The sequence below is a fragment of the Athene cunicularia genome (assembly GCF_003259725.1).
Source record: "Athene cunicularia isolate RWA chromosome Z unlocalized genomic scaffold, athCun1 chrZ_part1, whole genome shotgun sequence".
NCBI classification, from domain to species: Eukaryota; Metazoa; Chordata; class Aves; order Strigiformes; family Strigidae; genus Athene; species Athene cunicularia.
Window position 1 is genome coordinate 14,863,301 of NW_020799142.1, and position 25,516 is coordinate 14,888,816.

At 37.9% G+C, this 25,516-nt stretch overlaps 1 protein-coding gene across 2 annotated transcripts in view; it reads right to left on the reverse strand.

The window, feature by feature from the left end:
• ZSWIM6 (zinc finger SWIM-type containing 6) overlaps positions 1-25,516 on the reverse strand; it is a 49,734-nt gene that overhangs the window by 23,168 nt on the left and 1,050 nt on the right. The window contains exons 2-6 of one of the 2 annotated variants that reach the window (XM_026865616.1): positions 17,319-17,425; positions 16,794-16,942; positions 16,109-16,259; positions 1,817-1,996; positions 58-234 (exon numbers count right to left, since the gene is read on the reverse strand). In XM_026865616.1, the coding sequence (XP_026721417.1) occupies positions 58-234; positions 1,817-1,996; positions 16,109-16,259; positions 16,794-16,942; positions 17,319-17,388 (727 nt within the window). In that variant the 5' untranslated portion in view covers positions 17,389-17,425. The remainder of the gene's footprint in view (positions 1-57; positions 235-1,816; positions 1,997-16,108; positions 16,260-16,793; positions 16,943-17,318; positions 17,426-25,516) is intronic. The other variant, XM_026865615.1, reaches the window with a different exon arrangement.

The following is a 25,516-nucleotide window of genomic DNA, read 5'->3' on the forward strand; positions in this document are numbered from 1 at the left end:
ATAGAAAACGAACAAAGCAGCAAGTCATGGAAACGTCTTTCCGGTTTAGCCACTTACCATGCCAGAGGGGCCACCCGTGAGAGTCAAAGAGCAAGTTTTCAGTGTCGTCATGGTAACAGTAGTTGGTGTATAGGTCACTGCTGATAATGTGCTGTAAATGGCTGTCCTGCCAGTGCAGATCGCACGCCTCAATGGCTCGAGTGAACACTGTCCGATGTGGCCTGTTCGATGAATCTGTCATTTTCACAAGTTCAGAAAGCTGCATCAGCTTTTACTCATTCATATGTGAATCGGTATTTCAGTATTCTTGTCTTCTGCCTATTCACCACCACCCCCAACCGACAGCAGCCTGCCTTGCCCCCCTCTGCAAACAAGCAGCCCACAGATGACATTCCACATCCTGTTATTACCCAACAGCTCAGACGAAGTGGGCACCATTCACTTCGCACTCAGAGAGAGATCTAAAAACCAGCATGGCTGATGCTAAACAGGACTTTGCAGAGGGAACAGCTAGAGATGAAGGACATTCAACAGCATGTACCGAACTCCCGTAAAAACAAATTAGGAAGTACATGGCACACAGCTACGCAAGCATCCTCAGCTTCTTTCCTCCTCAGACCCAGAGCTGCCAGGATGAGGGATGGAGAAACATCGCATGGAAAGTTTCTAGTTGTTTTCTTTGAGAAGTGATATTAACTTTGAGTACTTTTTTTTGTCATGAACATATACCAATACTGTAAAGAAAGTGAGGTACTAAGGCCACAGGACTGACATAATCCTTTCTGGACATTTTCCTATGGCAAAATTGCAGTCAGCATGGCACTATGTCTATGAACATTGAGACGCTGTGTCAGAGTTCATGCTAGCCTGTCCAGGTTGGGCTGAACATCACGAGATGGAGAAAACAAAATACCTCTGTAGGGAGTTACATGCTGAATGAACTTCTGCTCCCAGCTAGCTGTGACATTTTAAAATGAACCTAATCTATTTCCTTCAGAGGTAATCTTCCAAGAAAAAGAAACAAGGAAAGCCCCACCTAAGTCCAAATCTGTCATCTTCCAAGCATTTGATTTTAACTTTATTATAATTCAATTAAATACATATCAAAATACTGAGGGTTTTGAGGATTATGAGGGTTTTTTCCGTAGGTAAATATCCTGCATCTTCCCCAGTTATTAGCAAAGCAGTCATCTTTGCTTGAAGAGGACTGGACAAGGCTTCTGTCAGATTCGATAACAACATTTTAGATTAAAAAGCATAATATCAAGTAAGAAGAGACACCTTCTCCAAGACAGCAGTGTTGCCTCTGCACCCCCCCCACACCTGGCAGTGAAGACTGCACATACAGAGCATATCCCACAGATAGCTGATTTAGTTTCTCACACACTCAAGTTTAACGCAGTTTCAACAGATCTCTCTTTAAATAGGTATCAAAGGCTTTGTAACTGCAATAAAAACCCTGACACCAGAGGGAATACAAGTTTATAGTCAAGCAAAGAAACAGACTTTTACTTTTACATGATATAGTTCAAGGACATCCACTTTTCATGCAACATGTACTTAGAAGCACCAAGTGAAAAGTTAAAAGACCTAACTATACACAAATACTTGCTTTGAAGACATTGCAGCCCCAGCACGAAAACCACACCTATTTATCCTTTCTCCAAGGATAATATTAGTGAAAATAATTTTGGCTGGTCAATCCTCAACAAGAAAGTTACTTGTCCCAGGAAAGAGTGCTGAATTCTGCAAGGCTAGAGTATGTAAGATAGAGGTTATACTATATGTTGCAGTCAGTGCATATGTTTAGGCTCACCTTGGTTAGCATTTGCACCCTGAGGCAAAGCATTGGTTAAATTGGGCAGCTCGTTTCCATGGTTTCCATCTTCCCAGGGACAAACATCCACACTGTTCCATTTTTTCAGCTGTTTTAGCCAACTGGCCTTCTGCTCCAGCTTGCAGTGGGGATTTAAGACTATACACATCCACAGAGCACCTGATTTTAAAAAAATTGCTAAATTATGTTTTCTATTAAAAACGCAGTAGCCAATGACTAATTCCAAACTTCTATACTATAACACTTTTCTCCCCTCAAAGGCTACACTGCTTGCTTCCCAGCTATGCCTAACACCAGGCAGACTGAATTCCCAATGCAGGATCTTGGAGCTGGTGTGGCCCCTCTGAAGCAGTTGAAAGACAGTACCAAGCCAACCTTCTCAATTAAAAGGCATTACAAAATCCTTTGTATTAGAAAATCCAGAGTTCACAATGTATGGCTCATCAGACAGGAACATCAGTCAGTTAAAAGCAAACAAGAATTCACATAAAGTTACAGCAGGAAATGACCAGTTTGTACCAGAAGCAAATCTTGTTTTCTACAAACAAGATCTACGTATCTTCCAGCTTCACATTACAGGAACCCAAGAAGTGCATTAGTAAGACATGTATTTTGTAAACATATACTTCCACACTCAGAACCCAGCAGAAGTACTGCTGATTGTGTAACTCGGTCCCAAACACATCTGGGTCTCAAAGATTCAGTAAACACTGGTTTTGCGCAGTCTAATAGGAATAAGATATTTTTCCTGCAATTACTTCAGTAATTTGGTTACACTAGAAAACTTGTTTTATATTTGATGTTTACAGATCTTGAAGGGAAAGCTAATTTGTACTGACATTTCACACACACCATCCCCTTTGGAACCCGCTCCCTGAGACTACACAGCAGGGCAAGCATAAATACATCAGGGTCTCCAGCAACAATTTGCAAATGCAAAGATTTTTCTCTAAATCAGCTGTCTCTTTATCACCATGAACTTTGACAGAAGCATGAAGACACCTGAAAGTACTGTTCAGCAACAGTTCATTTGCTCATTAAGAATATGCCTTATACACTACAAGAAATTTAGAGAATACGCTTAAACTATGCAATCTTCATTTTTTCAACAGGCTGGAAAAAAAAAAAAAACAACAAAAACCTGAAGCTGGTTCTCCTAAGATAATAAAATTCTCACATTCAAGTATTTTTTTGCTAACTAAGAAAGCAAAACGGATACCCAGAGAACAGGCCATCACATTACATTCATTCCTAAAGTAACTCAGCATGTTGGCATGCCACAGCACAGGAGCCAGTGGAAAACACAGCTTGATCCTTAAGGTTGCAGGTCCCCTGTTACTCAGACCAACATGAAATGGGGAAGTCCTAGCAAAGAAATCTGAAAACCACAACAAAATACGATATTGTACAGTGCAGAACATGAGTTACTACAGTACTGCAGATTATTACTCCACAGTAGTTAAATACAGTACAGCAAGTGGTTTGGGGTTTGTTTTTGTTTTTTGCTTTTGTTTTTAAAGTGTCTAAAACTTGCCATGGGAGTGAATTAGGTGAATACTATTTTTTAAAAAGTTCTTTTAAAATCAAATCATATGACTTTCTTTGAACACACTCGTCAACATGCTTCACTCTCCAAACAGAGTCAAATTACAACTGGTTCTTACTATTAAGCATCAATGCATTCAGCACTGCCCAAGACAGAATTACTACATTTCTTGTAATCTGCAAAGCAAAACAAAAGATGGGGCATATTGGAAGCCTTGGAGAAAAGTTAACTTGGGCTTGCTTATTTATTTTCAAAATCAAGTATCTCTTGAGGGCACTAAGGAGACACTGTACCTCTGCATCTAATTAAAAAAAAAAAAAAAAAAAGATAATTTGATACTTTGTAGCCAGAGCAAAGTTGAATACCTTAACCACATTTGGTAAATATTTCAATCACCCAGCAAGGTGGAACACATTACTGCTTACATCATGTCCCTACAAATTGAGTGGCCTCTTCTTTTTACATATCACAGAAACACCACTAGAGGCAAAGGAATTCACTCGCCTTTGAGCCTTTGCGTGGGGTACATCTCAAAGGCAGGAGAGGGAAGAGATAACCCCAAGTACCAAACTCCTTTAAAAACTTCTTTAGTTTAAAGAGGGAAACTATGTCAAGCATAACTACATTTTTAGCAGTGACTGTTTCAGAAACCCAGGCTATTTTTATGCAAATTAATCACAAGGACAAGTGTATTACTAATAAACCCCACACAAACCACTTAAAATTTCAATAAAGCCCAACTGCACCCTGATCCCCGTGACTTCAGGGAGAGCTGCATGCACATCTGAGAGCTCTCACCCAGCTTTCACAGTTGCCGTTTCCCTGCAGGAGAAGTGTGAGACAAAACTCTCCCACCAGAAGTGAAGGGAACAGAAAGAGCCTCAGGCTCAGCTCCTGTACTGCTACAAAGGCTACCATCTGGGAGAAGAATACATAATGCCAATGACCCCACTCTTCAGCCTATTTGGGTTTCTAGGTTTTTTGGTTGGGGTTTTTATGTGTGCGATTCTTTTGTTTGTTTTTTTTTCCCTTGATGTGTGTTTGCCTGTATTCTTATTTTTTCCTCCTCCTGTTCCCTAAGCACCTTCCCCCTCCCCTGACAGCTGCTCTGTTCAGGCTCTTTCAATTCACTGGTTCCTGTCTTGCTTCTAGCACTAAGAAGTCCGAGGAAAGCGCTGACTTGTGACCAGATTTTTACATGCCAACTGGAAGGAGTGTGAAGGATATACTGCCTATTTCACTGATGCTGCTCAGTGGAAGCCCCCCTGAGCTGGCCCTTAAATGTCACCACCCACCTGAAGGCTTACACTGGCCTCAAACAAGAGATTCTCTATTTTCTGTCTAATGGCTCCCATACAGGGAAACTGCTGATCACACTTAGCCCCTACTACAGATAAAGCTTATGGAAAAATGGAAGGCAGCTACTTGTAATTTGGGGGGAAGGTGTCTAAATCCATTTCCAGTGACTTCAGCCTGAAAACTGTTGTTGACAGTTAAGTCTTCACTTGAAGTTTCCCAAAATTCCTGGCATTCTCAAGTTTACCTGTTTGACTAGATGTAATGATGTCACCAGTGCCACCTGCAATATCAAAAGTGTCTTATTAAATGAAGAAAAAAAAACAGAGAATGTTTGTGTTTACATACTCTGTTTTCCTCTCTAACACAGCTTGCTCTCTTCTTCCCGTCTCCCTTTCCCCAGGCACTGGGTATCTTTCCAGATTGTTCTCAGCAAGCTGACACATCTTCCCCCCTCAAACTACATACTACTAAACCAAAAGTAAATTTCTGATTTGGATCCCTTGACTGTGACATACGTCTTTCCAACATAAAACTTCTCACAGCAAAGTGGCAAAATGATCACAACCCAACATACAAAAGTTTTTTCCCAGAAGATAACTGGAAAATAAGACATGCTACAACTGCAATTTGATATTCACTTCACAAGGGAATGAATACTAGAATTGTCATATTGAAGTGAGGAACTGCCAATTTTGGTTCAACCACTAATCCTTTTGACCTGGAAAAAGTCAGCTTTGCCAAAACAGGCCTTTGGTTCAGACAGCTCTCCTCTTGAAAACGCGCAGTTGTCATTCATCTTTACTGTGCCTCACATCACAAAAAAATTGGTTACATTACTGCTTTACACAATGCATGCCTTCCTTGTACATACAAGGGGGTATCAGTACTTTTGTGTTTCTCAGTAGACATCCATACCTCTGAATTCATGAGGGAGAAAGGGACAGCATGCCTTCACAATGACCAGGATTTAAATATGTAAACTTAAAACCATTAAGAAGTATGCTGTCACTGTAAAAGTAGATGTTGTAATAACTGAATATCCTGTGTATGTATGTATTCATGAAGCCAAAGGAAGTGCAAGGAATGCACACGGACCCTCCTGAAAGATCAAGCATTGCTCAGTTTTCATAAATCCCATTACATTTTACTCATCTCAGTAAATGGGAAGGTGGTGTGATGGAAACAGTTTAGTGGGAGGCGAGGACATTGACCATGATTGAAGATCCAGAGTACAATTCTGTTTGACTGATTATGGTCTTCCCAAGAAATCTGCTCTTCCCAGAATTATTATGCTACCCTGTTAGGGCTGCTGTGTAGCTAAGGTTGGGTCAGCATTTTCTCATTTACAATACCTCTGTAATCAATGGCTGAGATCTGGCCTTTGCTTTGGCATTTTACATTTAATATACTTAAGATCAATCCATACATTTGCAAAATTAAAATATGCAGGAAACAGATGCGCATCTGTGACATTTATTTGCCTTTCCCATTAATGCACATCTCTTTCTTAAAAAAAATAAAATCCCATAGCTACCAGATTTGTAACATTTGATCATTTAAAAAAAAATAAATAAAATGGGAGCCAAGTAGTCAAGACTGTTCCTTTCACGCAACAGACAAATCAGCTTCAGCACTTGCTGCACACTTGCCACTGTGCCCCATGTAAGCCTAATCAGTTCTATTACAAAAGAATCATTTCCCAGCATGCCAGAACAGAAACAATACTAGGAGACAGTACCTACGACCTCTTTAGAGTAGAAGTGTCAGCAAAGAACTGTGAAGTGGTTTACATCTGGTTTTTAAACATATATGCACTTTCACTGGGACAGCCACTTGAAAGTCTCAAAGAAGGTAGCGTACGGTATTTATTTATTGCTTCTCAACAAGAAGGACAAGTGCCTTCAGAATGACTGGCAAAGCCACCTCCTTCCTGCAGGCACAGAGCGATCTCCATTAGAACAAAGCATAATCAGAAGTCCCACGGAAGACTCCTTCAATTAAACAGTTGCTTTTAGGGAATAGTGAAGATAGGCAAAGCACTTCAGTGCTGTTCTTTCCTCAGTAAGAACCCCAAGGAAAAGTATTCAGCTGGATCCAAGTTGCAATTTTATTCATAAAAACAATTCTTTAATGCATTCCAGTTTCTTTGTGCAGCCTTCAGAAAAAAGGCTTTCTGTGGGTGCTGTGTTTCTTGGAGAACAGAATGTTTCATTTTGCTCTAATTCATTCTATTACTGAATTAAACTTTGATGTATTGGTCTTGACAAGTGCTTCATGCTGATTGTATTGTGTATGATAGTATAATCACTCCCCATGCATTTCACACTCGCTGGCTGATTAATGCAATAGATTACCTGCAGCACTGATGGCAAGAGGGAATCCTTGCCCTTCTGCACACTAAACTCTGAATGTGCATTAGAGAAAATGAAAGTGTAACCCAGAGACAAAAAATGCCTAATTCCTTCAGTTTCCCTTTCACTCTTGCTGCATACTGCTGCCTCAAGGGTTAAAGGCACACAGCATGTGGGTGAAAGGAAACAGGCATTAATTTATATATTGAGATTCTATTCTAAGCCATCATCAACTACATGCTCTGATCTCTGTGTGTCGAGTAACAAAAAACTCCTGTTCTCATCTTCCTACATTTTCAAATTTTAGCCCAATGGAAAAAGGAACTAAGCACTTCTGTCAGTTTGCATGAGCCCCTTTTTCTGGGTTATGCCTGTCTGAATTAGTTTCAAAAACTGCTGCATCTTTGCAGACACTGTGGCATTTGACAAAAGGGTTTCATCATGTGAGAACAGAAATCTGCTTGAAAGGTGAAGTTTACAGTATCATAGCCTAAGATTACAATCTCCCTAAGAGAGCACTTTGGATCCATTAGATGCCAGTCTATGCATCTATAGCACCTTTAAAACCTAACCACCGTAGCAAGTTAGGGGCTATTTAGTCTACAAAGCTAGACGAATGTGTAAAGCTGTAAATGAATCTCACTGATTATCTCCCTAATACTCATAAAACCATTCATTTGTTCCCAGATAATCAATTGAAGATAAACCCACTCCTAATACTAGCACAAATAGCCTGAAAACACTCCTTTATAAGCATCTTAATATGATTCTTCAGAATTTTAAGTAGTTGCAAGTATTTACAACTAGGTGGTTAAGACAACATGTGCTCCTCCCCAAAATAGAGATCAGATATTTTATCCAGCTTTTAACTGGTAATACACTCTCTGCAGTCACAGTCTGTTTTCAGAGAGTTTGACAATTTTCAGAAGAAAAGTTAACATGACTACTAACTATAAATACATTAACCTACCTGTATGTAAATTTATCATTGAGATTAATTAATCTCTCATATCTTTTAGGAAGATGCAAAATTGTAAAGTTTGGTACATTCATCAAGCAAAACAAGACATTCATAAAAGAAAGGGATGAAAACACCTCTCTTTTTTAATGAAATAGAGCAAGTGGAAACAATTCCTTGCACAGTGGGAAGTTAAAAAAATATGATTGCCAGAAGTATGCTCACAGAATGTAAATAACCGACAGTAACTAGCCAGAAAAACACATTCTGATTGTCTAGTCTGAATTCCTTCCTACTCTTAAGATTTCCTGAGTTACTTTTAACAATTGCTTTTGGACTGGAAGACAAGTTTTTACAAAAACAGCATACTTCAATTAAGATTCCTAATACAAGAATCTAGCACAGCTCCTGGTTTGTTGATCTACTGCCTAGCTACCACAACTGAAAATTCTAAGCTTATTTCTAGTCTTCTAGTTAAATCTGACCAGCTCCAATTATAATATTCAACAACCTTGTTTGCTTAGCAGAAGTGTCTTCCCTATCCAATTTTTAGTCTACACAGGCATGTTAAATTATGAAGGATTTATTCTGTCATGCTTTGATAGACCCTAGTAGACTGAGATTCTTGCACTCTTCACTTTAAATTACTTTTCCAATTTTACGGTTATTCTTCCAGTATCCACTCATGACAGAAAACTGGAAAATATCACAAGGCTAGATTGCTGGACCACGGTGAAGCTCAGAGAAATCAGTAAAGATTCAGTAATTTCTCTCCATATATCTATTACTTCTCTCTAGCTTTGGTACTTACTAGAAGTGGTATAGGAAAATTAAATGGTAGCTTAATGTTACCAAGGTATTAAAGAATGAGAAGAAAGAGAAAAGCAGTGCTAAGTACTAGCTTGGGCTCATCTCTGCCCTTCATCATACTTCCACAGTTAGGGCTGCAATGAGTTTTACACCAGCTCCAATACAGAAGAGTTTATAGGATATTAGTAAGTAAATCAGTTCAACACCTTAGGAATAAAAACTTCAAAACCTGTTTTAATGTGGGTACTTCCAAGAAATTTGGCTCCTGCTTGTAAAAGTACTTTTCATTCAACTTAACTATATGAAAACCCAAACTTTCTGTATAGCATTAAAAATACAGCCCTCAAGCTATGCTTACAGACTAAAGTTAATTACTTTCACTATTATTCCTCAAACCTGATAAATGCCACAGGAAAGAACACCCTCTTTGAAAAAAACAGCTCCGACTCACTGTCATACTCTGGCCTCATATACCCTCATTTCAATTACCATTATGACACATGCCAATAATGAAGGAAGAAGGAAATCTTCCTCAGAGAAGATGGAAAGAACTCATCTTCATGGAACTGCAGCCTGGCTCCATTCACTGGGAAAATGAAGGTGACAGCAACAACTGAGACACTCCAAGGCCATGAGAGCAATAAGTTGTCATCTGTAACTCAGGCCTTAGAACAGCAAGAATGTTTTGTGACACTAACTCAGAAGTACTGCTAACTTTAGTGCCTCTAATAAGACAAATCATACAAATACACTGACGTATATTAACAGCTTATTCTGTGAAAGAGCAGAGGTAACCTTAAGTTCATGAATTGAAGACACACGTATTTTATAACTATATGGCAACCACAACCATGGCAGCTAAGACTAAACAAAAGAGGATTATCAATTAAGCAAAGACAGCCTACTGGATGATACACTTGAAGACATAAATATGTCTAATGTATCAGTCTACCTAGGAGTCCCATGATGAAAGGCCAAGGGAAATGGTGCAGAGCATGGTGCATCTAACCTTCTTTGAAACACAGGTGTTCTTACAGCTTCAACTTCAAGGTTAGAAATGTATTATGTCCAACTGATTAATCTAAACTTAAAAATTTTATGTTTATTTTCTACAAGCAGGGCACTGGTACTCTCCTTAGCTTTCAGGCAGAACATGATGCAAATAGAACTTGGGACACTCAAAGAAATCATGAAAATATGTACGTAAGTTTCAAATTTCAGTGCCAAGCTTAAGTGCCTTGCTGTACCATTTTTGAACTACCATAAAATATGAGGAAAAGTGAAGGTTTCCACTGCATAGCTGACCCTAAAAAGGGATTGCACAAAGTATGAAGCTCCAGAAAAATGGTATTAGAGCACAAAACCAGTAATGAATGCTTAACTTTAGCGAAGCTTTTTCATAGCAGCCCTGAAGTAGTCACCAAATTTGTCATCAAGAAGGAATTTCTCAAGGCGCATACTGGCAACAACCCTAGCTGCTTTTGTCCTTTTTTTCCTTCTCCACTTAAGTACTAAGAAGAGATAATCTGTTTAGAAGAGATGGCATGTCCCATTCATGCAAGTTTGCATCTCTAATTGTGAAGGGAAGGAATGCCCAAGATAGAATTATAGATGGAGAAGAGCTTTATTTAGTTAAGGTTAAGAGAATCTAACTTGGTATTTTCAAGATTAATATAAACTTTATCAGAAAAATTCAGAGTAGTTTCCAAATAAAAAAACCCTCAAAAACATTATTTAACATTCAATCATTAGTTTGCTCATAGCAAAGTTGTAATTAAATCTCTCATCTGTAACAATTCTTGACCCAAACTCAACATTTAGCATTAAGTTTTAGGTGAGGCACAAAGTGTTACTAATAAAAATTAGGCATGATCCTTCAGAAAATATATTGTACTATTTCTCTACGTGACATGATCTTGTAAAATTATAGTTTTAAATTTTAACACAAAAAATGTATCATCCAGGAAGTGGTCAAAATATCAGCAAATGTGAACTCAAAGTTGGCCATCAGGCTGTTCCAGTATTTAAAAAGTGGCCCATGACAGGGCTAAGTACTAGTGAAATATAACTACTAGAACTACTAAGGCAAAGACATGCCACTCTGCTCAGGAAATACCTTTATGACAACAAACCATTTAGTACATGTAACAGGATTCTAAGGACATCACCTAAGAAAGCTCTAACCCATGAATGAGGCTCATGGCAACATTGTGAGAGGTTCCTACACTTAAAAACTTTAGATACCAAGTGGTTGAGATACAGGAGAAGCTTATTCATTGAAATGTGGAGACTACCCAGCTGGAAGTACAGAATAGCTTGTACGTTCTACTCATGTCATAAAATAAGAGGATCAGAGACCAGGATCACCATGATGCAAACTGAGAAAACATTCACCAATTTTATCCACTGCTCTACCTCGTAAGAGCTCTTTGGACACATCCTCTTCCCCACAACACAGCCGTCATATTTTTGTTCCACAAGAAACTAATCCTTGATTTAAGAAACCAGCTCTCCTCCCCCTTAAATGGTTCTTAAGTAGCAAAATTGAGGAAATCTACCAGAAGTGTTTGTTTTGAAACATGCATATTACTTGAAGTTTCTTCACCACAAAGACAAGCAAGAGGATATAAAGATACTGAAATTGGTAGTTTACCAAAACAACAAAAAAAAATCTGATCCTAATCTACATGTTGACAAGCTGTTGGGCTCCATCACTCCACCAAGCATTAGATACTTGTCTTAGATTCTTCTACTTGACTGCTTTCATCAGATTAAGCATCTGGGATTTAGTTTAACAGTTTCAGGTTTATTAAGCTGTCACAAGAGCAGCCCCACTTTGATAACAGTAGCTGCTCCAATTATGGCTTGGTTTAGGGTTGACAAGTATAATGATTCATTCGTGGCACATGAGAACCAATAAAAGGTTGTTTTGCATTACAGCTTTAAAAATGTGGGCACTTTTTTCATTTAATTTGTCACTTAGCTTTTGCTAAAAGGACATTTAAATTGCAGTAAAAGGCAAATGGGGTTTTTAGTTTAAATGTAATCCCCATATTTAAATGATCTGTAATGGTGCAGTATTCAAGTGGGAACACTATTGTTTCACAGTGGGCCCTGATGGTGACATGTGACATTTGTATTCAGGTCCTGTATTATCCATGTGGCTAAAGGGCTTCCAATTTCATTTCACAGCCAGAAGCTTGCAGAAAACACCAATTAACTTGCAGATCCCATTTGCCGACAAAACTCAGCCTCTTCCCGATGTCTGGCATCTGGCAGTGCTCAACATTTAATTCCAAAGCAGAGCCTTGAAGACATCATGATCTCTGGGTTGGGTCACAAAGTTAAATTTTCCCCTTTTTAAGGAATTGTATTCACTTTTGTAGAGAAGTAACTTTTACTTAATTTTTCATAGATGAATACTAACAAATTACTGCTGTAGTAAGATTGCATGGTCCATTTTTTCCCTCTGGACTCTGAAGGTGGTTAATTGACCTTTTCTTCAAAACAGAGATCTCAGCTCAAGAGGCATCAGCAGATATTTACTGTGTATTTCCACATTCCCCCATTTTACCAACACAATTTAATTAAAAAGGCAAGCCAAGGGGCTTCAGATAATCAACCATTCTGATATACTGAAGTCTTCAACCATGGTCACCAAGAGTTAAACATCTAAAGATCAGCATGTGAAATTTACCCACTGAGACAACATTCAAATAGCAATGACATGAAGAATTTCAACTCTGTTCTAAACTCTGGAAAACACGTTCATGTATTACTATGGCAAGTTGGAAGTGTTCACCAGGTCATCGCTGAAGCTGTATCTAAATTCTTCTAGTATGAGAAGTATATGAGCAAGCCTTATAGCTTTGACCTATAATCTTGATCTTTCCAACACTTCACCTTTGGAGTACAGTAAGTAGCATTCACCTCAAAGCATTCTTTGATGTATAACAAGAATCTGCTGAGCATAACTATTATATTCTTCCTCCTGATTTAAAGGCTTTAGAAAACAGCTAGTTACCTGTAAGGCTATTTTGAGGCTTGTGAATCGTAAATTGCTTATAAAATTAGGACTCTGTATTAGAAAATCGCCAGGTTCATACCTAGATGGGAGGTATTTATGGGTTTTGGTGGGGGTTTTGTCTTTTATTCTTTTGAATCAGCACCTTCAAACATTCAAACTCAATCTGACTTCTACCAAAGTCAACAATTTACCATAAACTTCATCGGGAATTCTGATCAGAGCCCAGTGTGTCCCAGTGTGTCAGGAAGCATCAGCTAAGTTCTAATAAAAGGCTCAAGTGACCCAGTCAAGAAGCAAAGCTGAAGTTGTTTGTGTATGTTTAAAACCTATGCCAAAATGGAACTGACAAAGTGTCCATATGCCTAGCAGTTGGCAGAGAGCATACCAGGGCAAGCAAGCAAGCCTTTATTAAGCAAAATCTGTATTTATGTACTTTTTATGTCCTAACATTCTCCGTAACTACAATGTTAAATTGCTACCTACCTGTGAAATAAATGAGATCACAGATAAAACATTTTTCAAGATATACATATATGCCACTCCCAGATTACTCTGAACAGATAATACAAAAAAAGTATGAAAAGGCCTACCTCACTCACTTTATTGAATTTTAGTTCTCTGACATCCTAGAATATGACAAAACAGGATGCTAACATTGTTTTATAACTTAATGATAACATCATCCCCTTTAACCCAATGTCTGAGTTATTTCTGTCACAGATCATATGCTCCTACGGACATCCTGCTCTTCCTTCTGCAACATGCTTACTCTGGACTTCCTTAAAATGACTTCATTTTTTTTTTTTTTTTTTTTTTTTTTAAAGAGATGCACATTTCACCTGGAAAAAAGGATGTGTTTAATTTGACTGAAACTCAAGACAAAATACTAGCAAAAACATGGCAGCAACTTGTACTTTCCACAGAAGGTAGGAGTCAGGCTGGAGAGATTCACACAATTAACAGCAATTTGGAGGGAATTTGATAAGCACCAATGAAAGGAATCCTAGTGGCATAGGGAAGAAATGGACCACTTAGTAACAGAAACACAAGATGGAGGTGGAAGAACCAAGTTCTATCTTTAGCCTACTGCACTACTCAAGTGGTTGAAGTTTACTTGCACTTGAAACCACAGTTCACAATCCACAGATTTTGATATTGTTAGAGGTGGCAGAGCAGTTCAGGATTGAAACAACAGGGTCTGCCTCATATTACAAATACAGCAGCTGAGGTAATTGTGAGCCTGGAGGTTGCACTGTGGTTTTTTGGGAGTGGCACCTATAATTCTGATTAAACAGAGGATTTTCAGAGGAAAATAAACAGAGGAATCAATTCAATTGATCTAAAATATTGCTTATTCGATGTTGCAGGCAGAGAGATTCCACCTCCTCTACCTTCTGATAGGTGCTGTCAAGAAAATGATGTTAGTATGAAACTGATGAAACAAGAAGAGCCACTAAGAGAATTTAACAGAACCTTTTATGTTTATTGGCAGCATGTAGTAAGACTGCTACAGGTAACAGATGGAGAACACATTTTTGACTCTCCCATCACCTACCAGCTCAACCCACATAAGCAATGAAGCATGAGACCCTCCAGTTTTCAGTATGGTGGGATACAATTTTGCTGCATACATGTCCAGATAAGCACATGCCTAGCTTGGCAAAAACTGTTATATCCCAATAAATCAAGGCATCATAGAAGTGACATACTAGAAGAGTTGTTACACTTAAACAAGTAGTTATACCTACACTTTCTCTTGACAGAGGTTTGCCTGCTCTAATATTAAGCCTTTCCACCACATAAGTCTGTAACCTCAACTATATAGGCTAGTGCTTTATTAGCCTAATGCTTCATTTAGAGTGAACATAATTTATGCTAAACAGGTTATACCCAGTCTTAGCTCTAATAGTAAACACGCAACCAATCATGGTCATCTTTAACCTTTAACAGTGGAAAACTTATGTTTTGCTTTTGATCCATCCTTTCTAAATGAAGCATGTTAGTCTTGTTTGAATTTAGTTTCATTCAATTTGACTTTGGACCATTAAAATGTATCAAGAGCATTATGGTCTTTGGCTCTCTTCTCTGCAGTGTTTACATAATGTCCCATAGGGCATCACCTGTAAGGTTTTTCACTTGTTTAGGGTTCAATATTATTTATTTATGTGTTCCATGCCACATAGGTTAAACATAGCAGTACTGACCAGAACACATCTCTAGACACACCCCTTTAAGTCTAGACTTGAAGAGTATTTCCAGATTGAGTTGAGAGCACAGGTAACTATTCCAAGTTCTGTGAACTGCAAGGTGATTTCATTTAGGCTATGTGTCTTCAGTTTGCTTTGAGAAAGCCTCCCAGACAGCATCCAAAACCTTACTACAGCTAAGATAGGATTAGTGTGTCTTTCTCATACATTCAGTGAATTATCTTTTAAACAAACAAATTAGATTTACCACTGTATTTTAAATAATTCAGCTTGTCTTTTATCTTCTACATGCTTACACACTGACTGGTTAGTAGTTTGTTCTACTACCACTACCTTCTATCTAGGTAAGCAATGCATGTGATTACTTAATATTCTTTCCACTTATTTTGAATTTCCCCTTCCTACTACAAATTCATATAGATTCTGAGAACTTCTGAAACAGTAATTTGAAACTGTATTAGTTTCTGGAACACCTTAGAGCAAGTGTCCTCAGACCTCAGCAGTTTAAATATTCCTTTCCCATTTCAGCCTCTGTTCCTCTCTCCATTGAACAACCAAGTCATATAGCTGGTCAGAACTGACCTTTCCTGTAAAACAGTGTTAACTGTTTTAACCCTGTTATTTGATCTGCTTTCCTGTTCAGTAATGGACTTCTGCTTTCCTTTGTTGCCATCTTCTCATACTCAATTAATCTTCTTTCTGCCTTCTATTTCTCTCTAGTTGTGAACCGATTTCTCCCTTAACTTTTCCAATTTAGCACTAGGGGCTTACATACTTACCCTCAGTCGTGTAGCTATGTTTCCACTCTGCTTTATTCTTTTTAGATCTCCAATACATAAAACATGTTGCAACTATACTTTATTTCATACCATGCTTCCCCTCCAACTGTAATTGTCTCATGCTGTAGATCAGAAATTCAATTTTGCCCAACCCTAACTGAACAAGCAAAACTGCAGAAAATTCTAACCTGCTTTACCTAGTACCACAATAAAGTTTCTCTCCACCCCAAATATGTAATTGTTTTTTCATTATACATATGAACACCTAAATGATTTTGAAGTCTGTGCATTTACCCAGTTCATCCCAGAGCTGCCTATACTTGTCAGTCATTGCAGTTCCTTGTTGTCTCCAAAGTGACAGACGAGGGTCAGCCATGAACTGTTCTGTTATCAGCGTCAACATGCGAGCTCCATTTGAATCTCTCATCTTTAGCATCTCTCGCACCTAGGAAATGAGTCTTTTAATACAAACTTGAAAAAACTTGAAAAGAAATCACAGTACAGACAACGTGCTGCAGTATTAAATATTCCACCTCTACTAAATAAAGGTAATTTATATACGTGCTGTGAAATTTTTAACTAAAAAAAAAAAAGTAGTCTGCATCCCAATTTTAAATTTTTGGTTTCAGTATCCCATTCCAATTCTTTAAGACACTCCTTCCATAAGTAATCCACAGGTGTATTATATAAATCGCTGCAAGACTAATCTCTACAAGTTTCTCCAACATTCTCAGGGATGGGAAGGAAGAGAACAGAAAAGCTGTAGACAGCTGAACTGTTACTTTGTAACCTTACACCAATCTCAATACACACCAGATTGTCCTCCACTGCTGTACAACTCATTACTAAATTGCCATCATGTCCCCCTGGCTTCCTCTTGTTTGAAAACAAGAGGACTTTGAGCAAGATGCAAACAAGTACAGACGAGCTTGGGGAATGGGGGAGAGAAAAAAGGGAAGGTTTAGAGTACTCAACACACCTTTGCAAAAAGCAAATTGAGCTGCTTCCCTGATCCATGGTATCCACCCTGGGAGAGGAAGAGTTTAACCTGTTCTTGGACCTGTTCCTCGTCCAAATGCCAGCAGTTTTCATCATCTATGCTAGCACCCGCTGTTGGGTCAGGTGCACCTGCAAACAGGAAGAAAAGAAATCATTATGTCCTATATAAACAAAGCAAGGTTCATGGCTCCAGGGGAGAGGACTACTGCAGAGGTTTTGGAATTTGTGTTTTGTCCTATTTTGGATGCCTTGGCTTTAATCTAAACATTCTTTAAAATAGACTTAATTTTCTCCTCAGTAGTCTTAAACACTCAGAAATTACAGCCTATGAAAAGGTATTTAAATAGATATTTTATAATAAAACATTAAAATGAAGGTGAGTTTTCTTCCCGTTCTCAGCAGCTATACAGTAACGCTTTTACAAGGAAAATTAGACTTTGCATAGTATTTCTACAACTGTGATGTTAAAACCACTCTCCCCAAAACACTTGTGTAATTCCTGTACCTTCAGCAATCTTGCTCAGGTTTAAGTGACTGCTAGTGAGCGCTGCTATTGATGAAAACAGGAAAATCATCACCTCGGTGCCTCTGAGCTGTGATGGCTCTGCAAAGCTAAACAAAGAGGAAAAAATATCCCCAAACATCCAAAGTCTTAAAGCACTAAAGGCATTTCCATCATAAGTAAGTGTTACAGCTGTGTAAGATTGCAGTGCTTCAAAAGGAGCATCTTTACATAGCCAATGTCATCAGCACAGTCAATTCAGAGCAACTTTACCTGAATTAGCCTAGTATGAACTGAAGTGCCTAGATTTACAGCAGTGCTTTGGCCACAGGCTGCTCTAACTCAAATTTTGCAGTTGAGATCAGTGATTCTCCACTGGTGGCCTGCGCTAAAGGCGGACAAAATTAACAAGTTCTTGCACCATCTAGCAACCCATGTTTTTCTAAAGACAACTGTACTTCCACTGGGTATGTTATAAAAGGTATTCAAACTGAAAAGGCTAAAAAGCACTTATTTAAGACTGTCAGGGAAACAACTGAAGGTAGTGTATCACCACACCAGATATAAGGTATTTTAAGCATGCGCAAGACTCAAGTTAATTCACATTTTGATTTTAGGCTTGTAACAACTGTCATCTATACCTCCGTTATGTTTTGAGAAGATGTTAGAAACTGAATCATGTTACACAATCTACCACTTTTAAATCCAAGTCCCTGTTACCTATGCAGGGGAAAAAAAAAAAAAGTGCAGGAAAACTACAGTCAGATTTGTAAAAACTTGCTTTTTCAAATAAGTCCTGAAACCTGAAAAGCAAAGATAGCTACAACTCTTCAGATGTATAGGAATTAAACACTGATTCTGTTGATTCAAGCCTTCATTTCACAGTTGCAGCTCTGCCACATAGGTGAAGCTTTTAAGCAGTCGTAAGGAATGCTGGAATCTTTATTCAATGAAAATACAACTGGAAGATTTAAAGGGTCAGAGGGATGTCTTGTCTAGTAGTTGCTGAGAGAGTAAAAAAAAAAACTTTCAGCTCAGCATCTTCATAAACTGCCTCCAACGTCAGAGCCTACAGCTGGGAACACTGCACTAATGAATATATACACATGTGTATGTATACATACATACACACACATATTAGTAAGAAATTGTTTCTTTAAAGATGTGAATGAACTCTCCTGCCTTATGCAGGAACCACAACAATGTCTCAGAAAGGAATCAAGTCCAAGACTACCAAAAAAAAAAAATCAAGGGATGAAAAACCTCCTCTTCTCTCAGTATTTCCATCTTTAGTATGCTAGGTTTAAGGGCCTTTCAGTTAGCTACTCATACTGGTAAGTCTTCAGTTGCAAAGGATGAGATAAAAAGGGAAATTAAGCCACATGAGAATAAGCAGTGCAGCTGTTACACAGACCCAAGTATCACCTTGCGAATAGTTAAATATTTAATTGCTCTAAAGCAAAGACCTGTGAAAAGGAATTATGTAAAGGCACCAATATACAAAATAAGCTTATATTTATCCCTTATTGCAACAGAGATATATCTTTAAACAATCTTGCTATGGCTACTTTTAAACTGAATTAAAAATAACCCAAGATTCCCCAGCTAAGTTTCCCTACTTAGGGAAAAAACCAAAATTCCTTCCGGAACTGTTTACATTTTATCAAAAGCTCATCAGTCAGTTTGTGCTAAAAAGCTGAATTTCAACACAGCTGCCGCAGAATCTTTTAACAACATGGTTCCTTTACAGGAAACAAGGGTGTCTGCTGCCCTGGGTCAGCAGGACTGCTCCCATCAAGGCCTCTTCTCCCAGCATGATGCCAAATATACCATCCCCAGGGGCTCAGCATCACTACACTTAACACCAATGTTATTTTTATGTCAGTAGGCTAGAAGATTGTAAAAGCTGAAGACACCAAGCTGAGGGTCTGAGCTCTATGATGTCATTCGGTGAAGTAGTACAAATACACCTGACTCGACCAATTTTTCCTTACAATATCTTATATAGGCTACACTCAGTATGATCACAACTTGTAATTGAGGTTTATAAAGAAATATCAGTATACATGTAACTGACACCAGCTACAGCTGTAATTCCTTCAACACCACTGGCAGTCTTCAGCAATAGCCATGGACTAACAAGGCATAGAGATGGTGTGTTCAATCAGGCACAAGTCCAAACCACCCTCCCAACAGCAGCAACCAGGCTTCCTAGTAGTGCCACTGGGGAACCCTCAGCTTCAACTGCCCAGGTCACTCTTGTTTTAGAGTCAGCAAACATCTCCACCTCTCTGTCAGGCACTTTGCAAGATTACTACATCCACTTACAGTCAGGTGAACACTGATTAATCCAACCTGTTTCCTCTCCTATTCAAAACATAGATCACTTTTGGGCAATGGGCAGGAGTTTTATACAGCTGCTTTTCTTCTGAAGATACGGGACTAGGTGAGTAGACAAGGAACTGTCTGAAGAAGGGGGAGCTGCAAGATGAAACCCTAGCAGTGGCCAGCAGAAAAGCTCACACTCAACATCAGGCTGAGCTGAAGGTTCATCCCAAAGGTTAAACAAGGTGCTACACAGCCCCGAACGGCCACCACAAGGCTTGAGTGGATGCACAGTTTGGCTGTGGAGAGGAACATCAGCAGCCCTGAATTTAATCTCTACAACACAGTTTGGTACAAAGAGCAAATCCTGTTCCCCACTTGTAAACTGGGGGTAAGTATTACTTACATGCTTTTGAGAGGTGTCATGAGGATAAATTAATTCACATTTGAACTATGAAAGTGAAAAGCACTGTATGATTATAGTGAATATTAAAACCTGTAATTAAGCTGTGTCAGTTTATAGACACCAACATATTAATCTTTCTCCCTCCAACCTCTGGCTTTTTAAATTGCTGTTGTGAGTCCTCTTTGAAATAGGTTTTATATCGTGTACCTTACAGTTAAGTACAATAAATAAATTATTTTTACTCAGTGTATAGATAAAGACATACATACTTGATCACGCTCTTTTACTAAAATTATTAAATTGCAATCTTAACAACCAAAACAGGAATATTGTGTACAACTGTTTGTAACACTGAACACCCAAATAAAATTTGAGAACAGCGTAACAGCCTTTAGTATTTATGGTCATATCAGGTTACATGTTAAATATAATCAACTCCCAAGCATTTAAAAGAAATAAACACTTTGATCATTTACACACCAATTTTAAGAACAACTGCTTTCAAAATGAGCAATCACATTCAAGAACTAGTGTTATATATGGAGAACTTAACTTTGAAAAGTAAGTAGAAACAAAGAAGCACTGACTAACATAGGCTAAGAATTGCCTATAATGCAAACTACTCAGGTACAGATCAACAAAACAGTCTTTAAGGCAAAACTGCTTCCGTGATCCTCATTTTTGAAGTATCACAAGAGTTGTTCTAAACTTCATATGAAACCATGCCAAATTACTCATAGCCATACTGAAACTTTTTTGAACTTCATTTTATAAAAATCTTATTTAATTTTACAAATGAACTGTCAATTAGTTACATTTTATTAAATATCATCCCATGGCAGCATTAAGGAGAAGAAGATATGGAAAATGGATTACAAATATAAAACATGACTGAGCGCTACACAAAGATTGAATGTCCCAGCTAGAAACCATTACTGCCATACGCTGACTCAAATAAAAATTGATTTTATAAACTCAGCATGCTCACAATTATTATAAACAGTAATTATATAAACCCAAATATCATAAAATTAATGATTAAAAAATATTATGTTTTTGATTCCCAAAATGATTCAAAGTTTTCATATAAGTCACTTCATGTTGTAATTTCAGTACTCTTGGGTAGAATACAACACCTATTCAGCAGTGCACAGCTCAAGAAAACAGCAACTGCTGTGAAACAGTCAGTGCTAACAGAAAACTAAGACTGGACAGGCTACACAAAGTTGCTGAGGAAAGTTAACAAACACACAAGTTTTTAACTTCAAAACCACTCTTTTTCTTCCAGCTGCATATATAGCAAAATACATAAACTTATCCGCTGACAATATCAAGCCTCTCCTGCTAAAATCTGTGTCTCACACATACTTTATACAGCAGTAAGTTTCAAAGTCTATTCCTATGTAGCAGATAAAAGAACTTCTTGATCAGTACAGACTAGCAGGCAATTTTGATATATTTTTACCTTCCACGTATCAACCCAAAATCTTGCTACTTTCTATATTACAAGTTTTAGTGTTTAATCTACCTGAAAAAAACCCTCTTAAAAATATGAACTTCATAAGTTATTATTCTGTTATTCTGAGCTAGCAATCTTTCTTTTTATTTTATATCGTACTACTTCTACCTGGGTTTCTGAAATTTCTCTAGTTTTGGTTACTCTTGTTATTACTTCCAAATCTGGTTCACTAGACAATTCTCATACTAAGCAATGGACTACTTCACTTTCATCCTTCTTGAAAGGAAACTCCCCTGCTGTTTCCCACAGTCTTCTTTTGCAACTAGTCTCTCAGTGAATTTTGCCAGTTTAAGCAGAGTCATATGAAAGGTTTTGTAATTTTTAAAATAATGTATTATCTTTAACATTAAACATTCCATTTTCTAAAATATCAACAATACATGAATTCTGTTGTTCAGACCTATCCTACCCTACAATTTTCCACTAAAATCCCCATCATTTCAGTTAAGTACATTAAATTCATATTAACACGTATTCACCTGTACCTCCAGATTGCCCTTTGGAACTTACAATATATAGGAACAACGCTAGATATTATGACATTCTCTTTTAAAGCAATTTTTTTTTTCTAGATTTTTCCCTCTTGAATGCCCCCACTATCACTCCTACTATATATTAGAGATTAATATTTGCAGAGGATGTACCTAGATCTGCCTGGACAAATACAGAAACAACTACCTAGGTACCTCTGCTTCTGAGAAGAAAAATGTATTTGAACTGCTTTTGCCCAGGTCCTCCCTCGAATATGAGTTCATCTGCATGTGGTTTTGAACTGGTTGATTCACAATACGAGTCAGATAATCAGAGAATGGGAGAAAGCCTGGAGAAATCCATATCATTGTTCTAAGAGCAAAGATTGCAACAGCAGCACTAAAAACTCAGGAAAGGAACAGTACAGCTTAAAGGTAAAAATGAAATTGGTTTGCTAGGCTGTCCTGATAGCAATTAAAGGCAGACCGTTTTTCACCATGCACATAAAGCAGTGCTAGTATGAGATTAACATGCAAACAGACCTTCTTCCCCCCTCCCCATCTTGCAGTTACTCTCTTACTCAAAATATCAGGAACATAGTTTGACATTTGAACCAATTTAAGTGAAAGTTTCATACCTAAAAAAAGAAAAATCCCAAATGACAAACCCATCTGATAATCCCTCTTCCTGGCTGTTCTCTTTCTAGCCTTACACACCTGCCAGCCTTTTCTGCTACATCGGTACAAAAATTAACAGGAAGGAAAGCCTCAGCTAAGCAGGATTCAAATTTATATCCAACTTCCTGAGTCAGCATCCCCGAACAGAAAAGTCAAAGTGAAGCCAACAGTTATTCAGTGCAGACATCAGTATGAATACCTACAGTTGTCTTCAACACAGAAGATTAGATCCCACAGACCTCCAGTTTTGAAATCATCAGGAACATGTACAGCTGTAGCAATGTCACATGAGAAAATCAGGACATGACAAGTCTCAAATATAAGAGGTGCTTTTGTGCTCTAAAAACATTCAAACCCCTCTTGTAATCACCACCAAGTGGAAATTAGCACCTTAAATACAGAAGAGGATTCCAAGTAAGTCACTCTGCTCTCCTGAAGAAGTCAGTGAACAGACAACACATTCCAGCACTTCTAACAGCACCACCTTATTTTATCCTGCAGTGAGGCTGTCATGAAGCAAGAAAGTATACTGCATCATTTCTATCCACCAAGGAACTCAAAGGGATCTGTCATTTCAAAACCCACATCACCATTGTAAGTTACTTCACTAGTTGTCCCAGTAATCTCCCTCACAAGGAAGGTGGCCAAAGCCAGTCACTGAATGACAGAATTCTGAGCAAATGAACCCAATTCACCTTTTTTGAAAGTACTGCAGAGTTGTTCCATCTCCCTAGCCAGCTCATAAGTCAACAAGACCACTGTAGTCAGAGCTTTCCAGAGTCCCACATCATTCTTACATACAAATAAACCGTATTCAAGAGCTCATTTCTTTTGCCTATTGCTGGAAATATATGAAAACTTAACTACAGCCATCATGAGGAAAAACAAAACAAAACATTTAAAATGAAGTTTTATATAAAATAACTCTGAAATTAAAACACCTCTAAGTAACATTGAAAAGAACTTCCTCATCCAACTCCAGATTCAAGACTTCTCTTTGATCAAAGCTGTTTCTGGTGTTTCTCTGACAGCTGTCCTCTTATATATATATATATATATATATATATGTAAATATATAAAGTTTGGGGTTTGTTTTTTGCAGGTTTTTTGTTGTTTTTGTTGGGTTTTTTTTAATTCTTCCTCTTACTTACCTGTGCCTTCAAATAGTGTTCAACATAATTCCTCTTCAAACACTAGTTTAGTGAGGTTAAACTGTCCAAAGCAAGACAGGTCTAAAAAAGTGTTGTATTGCAAACTGAACATCTGCAGCACAGGAGATATGACAGAGTGAATAGTGATCTTATGTTTATCAGCCTTTGCTATTAGAACCAGAGATACCATCTTTGTGGTTATTTTTTATAGACTTCTTTTAGTTAACTATTATTTTTGATTTAAGAAATTTGACTAAAGATGAAAATAGCAGAATTACAGTATGAATTCAAGAAGGATTACTTGTCACATAATCAGAGGAAATTTTTCCACAAAAGAACCCTGTATTTTAACACTGTAAACAAAAAAACCCCTCAAAACCCAGACCATGGTTTTATGGGATTCTGAAAGGAAAAGCAGACTATAGATCCTCTTTCGTAACCCCGCTTTCTTTGGTAGCAGCAGTTTATTTTCTTATGCTACCTGAATTTTATACTTCAGTTTTTGATATTTTATTAAGTATCAACCATCAGTAAAGACATACTGCAGTCTCATTTGACAGGAAAACAGCAACATTTGTAATAAACATTTTTGTTTTATGGATATTTTTAAACTACCCTACTCAAATTCATCGTGAAATTTCATAATTTATCAACTTAGTTTGTTTCTTATTCTCTTTGCTATTTGGGCTGATATAAACATCAAATATCTATCTTAATGAGTAATGAGATATTTTGACATTAAGAAAATAGACATGTTGGTTTTTGTCAGCTATGATTAGTGTAATTACAAACTTAATGCTGATCAAGTTTAAGCACTCTGAAACAGCTTGTCATTTCTCTTAATTCGCCACAGTATAGCAAATGAAGCCATATATAGCCATCATATATCCTTCCTTTCCCACCCCTCCTCCCACCCTTGACTGTTTGAATCTTTCGTGCCACTCTCATATTCACCATATTTCTTCCTTCCCCTTAATTCCTTATGTTCAGGCTATTTCCAGCTCTCATGCAATACAAGTCTTCAGCTTACAACACCCAAGCATCTTCCTCTCTTGCTTGATGTCCTGCATCTGCTTTAGCTTCCCTTTCTTTCCACCATCACTAGGCAGCTCTGCCCATCACCTTCTTATTATGTTCTAGAACAACTATAGCAACTGTCTTGCCTCTCGTGACATCCCCATAGCCCCCAAAAGACAAAAAAAAAAGAGCACTGTTCCGGAAATTCACCTTCTTGCAACACTGCCTGCTTGGGCCTGCCAGCGTCACCAGACTCTAAGAAGAGGGACTAGGCTGCAGATGATTCCTATTATTGGAAAGACTCCCTTCTGTTGTTCCACTTATACTGTAACACCCACGTGGTTTTCTTTCTCTAATATTAAGCAGCTTGGTTGTGTTTGTGTTGCTAATTCTTTGCAACAGTGGTCATCCCTTGTAAATATCTAACACACAAGAACTGTTCCTGTCATTGAGCAGACAAAAAAAAAAAGATACTTTTAGATATTTAGGTAACTTATTTTTCCCCTCTAACATACCCTTGTGCTTACGTCTCTTGTCACTTACATTTCTATCAGGGGACCTTACAGGAACAAAGAACTCTAATAACTAGCTGGGTCACCTCAAACCCACAATTAACCCACTTTCAGTTCAGCTGG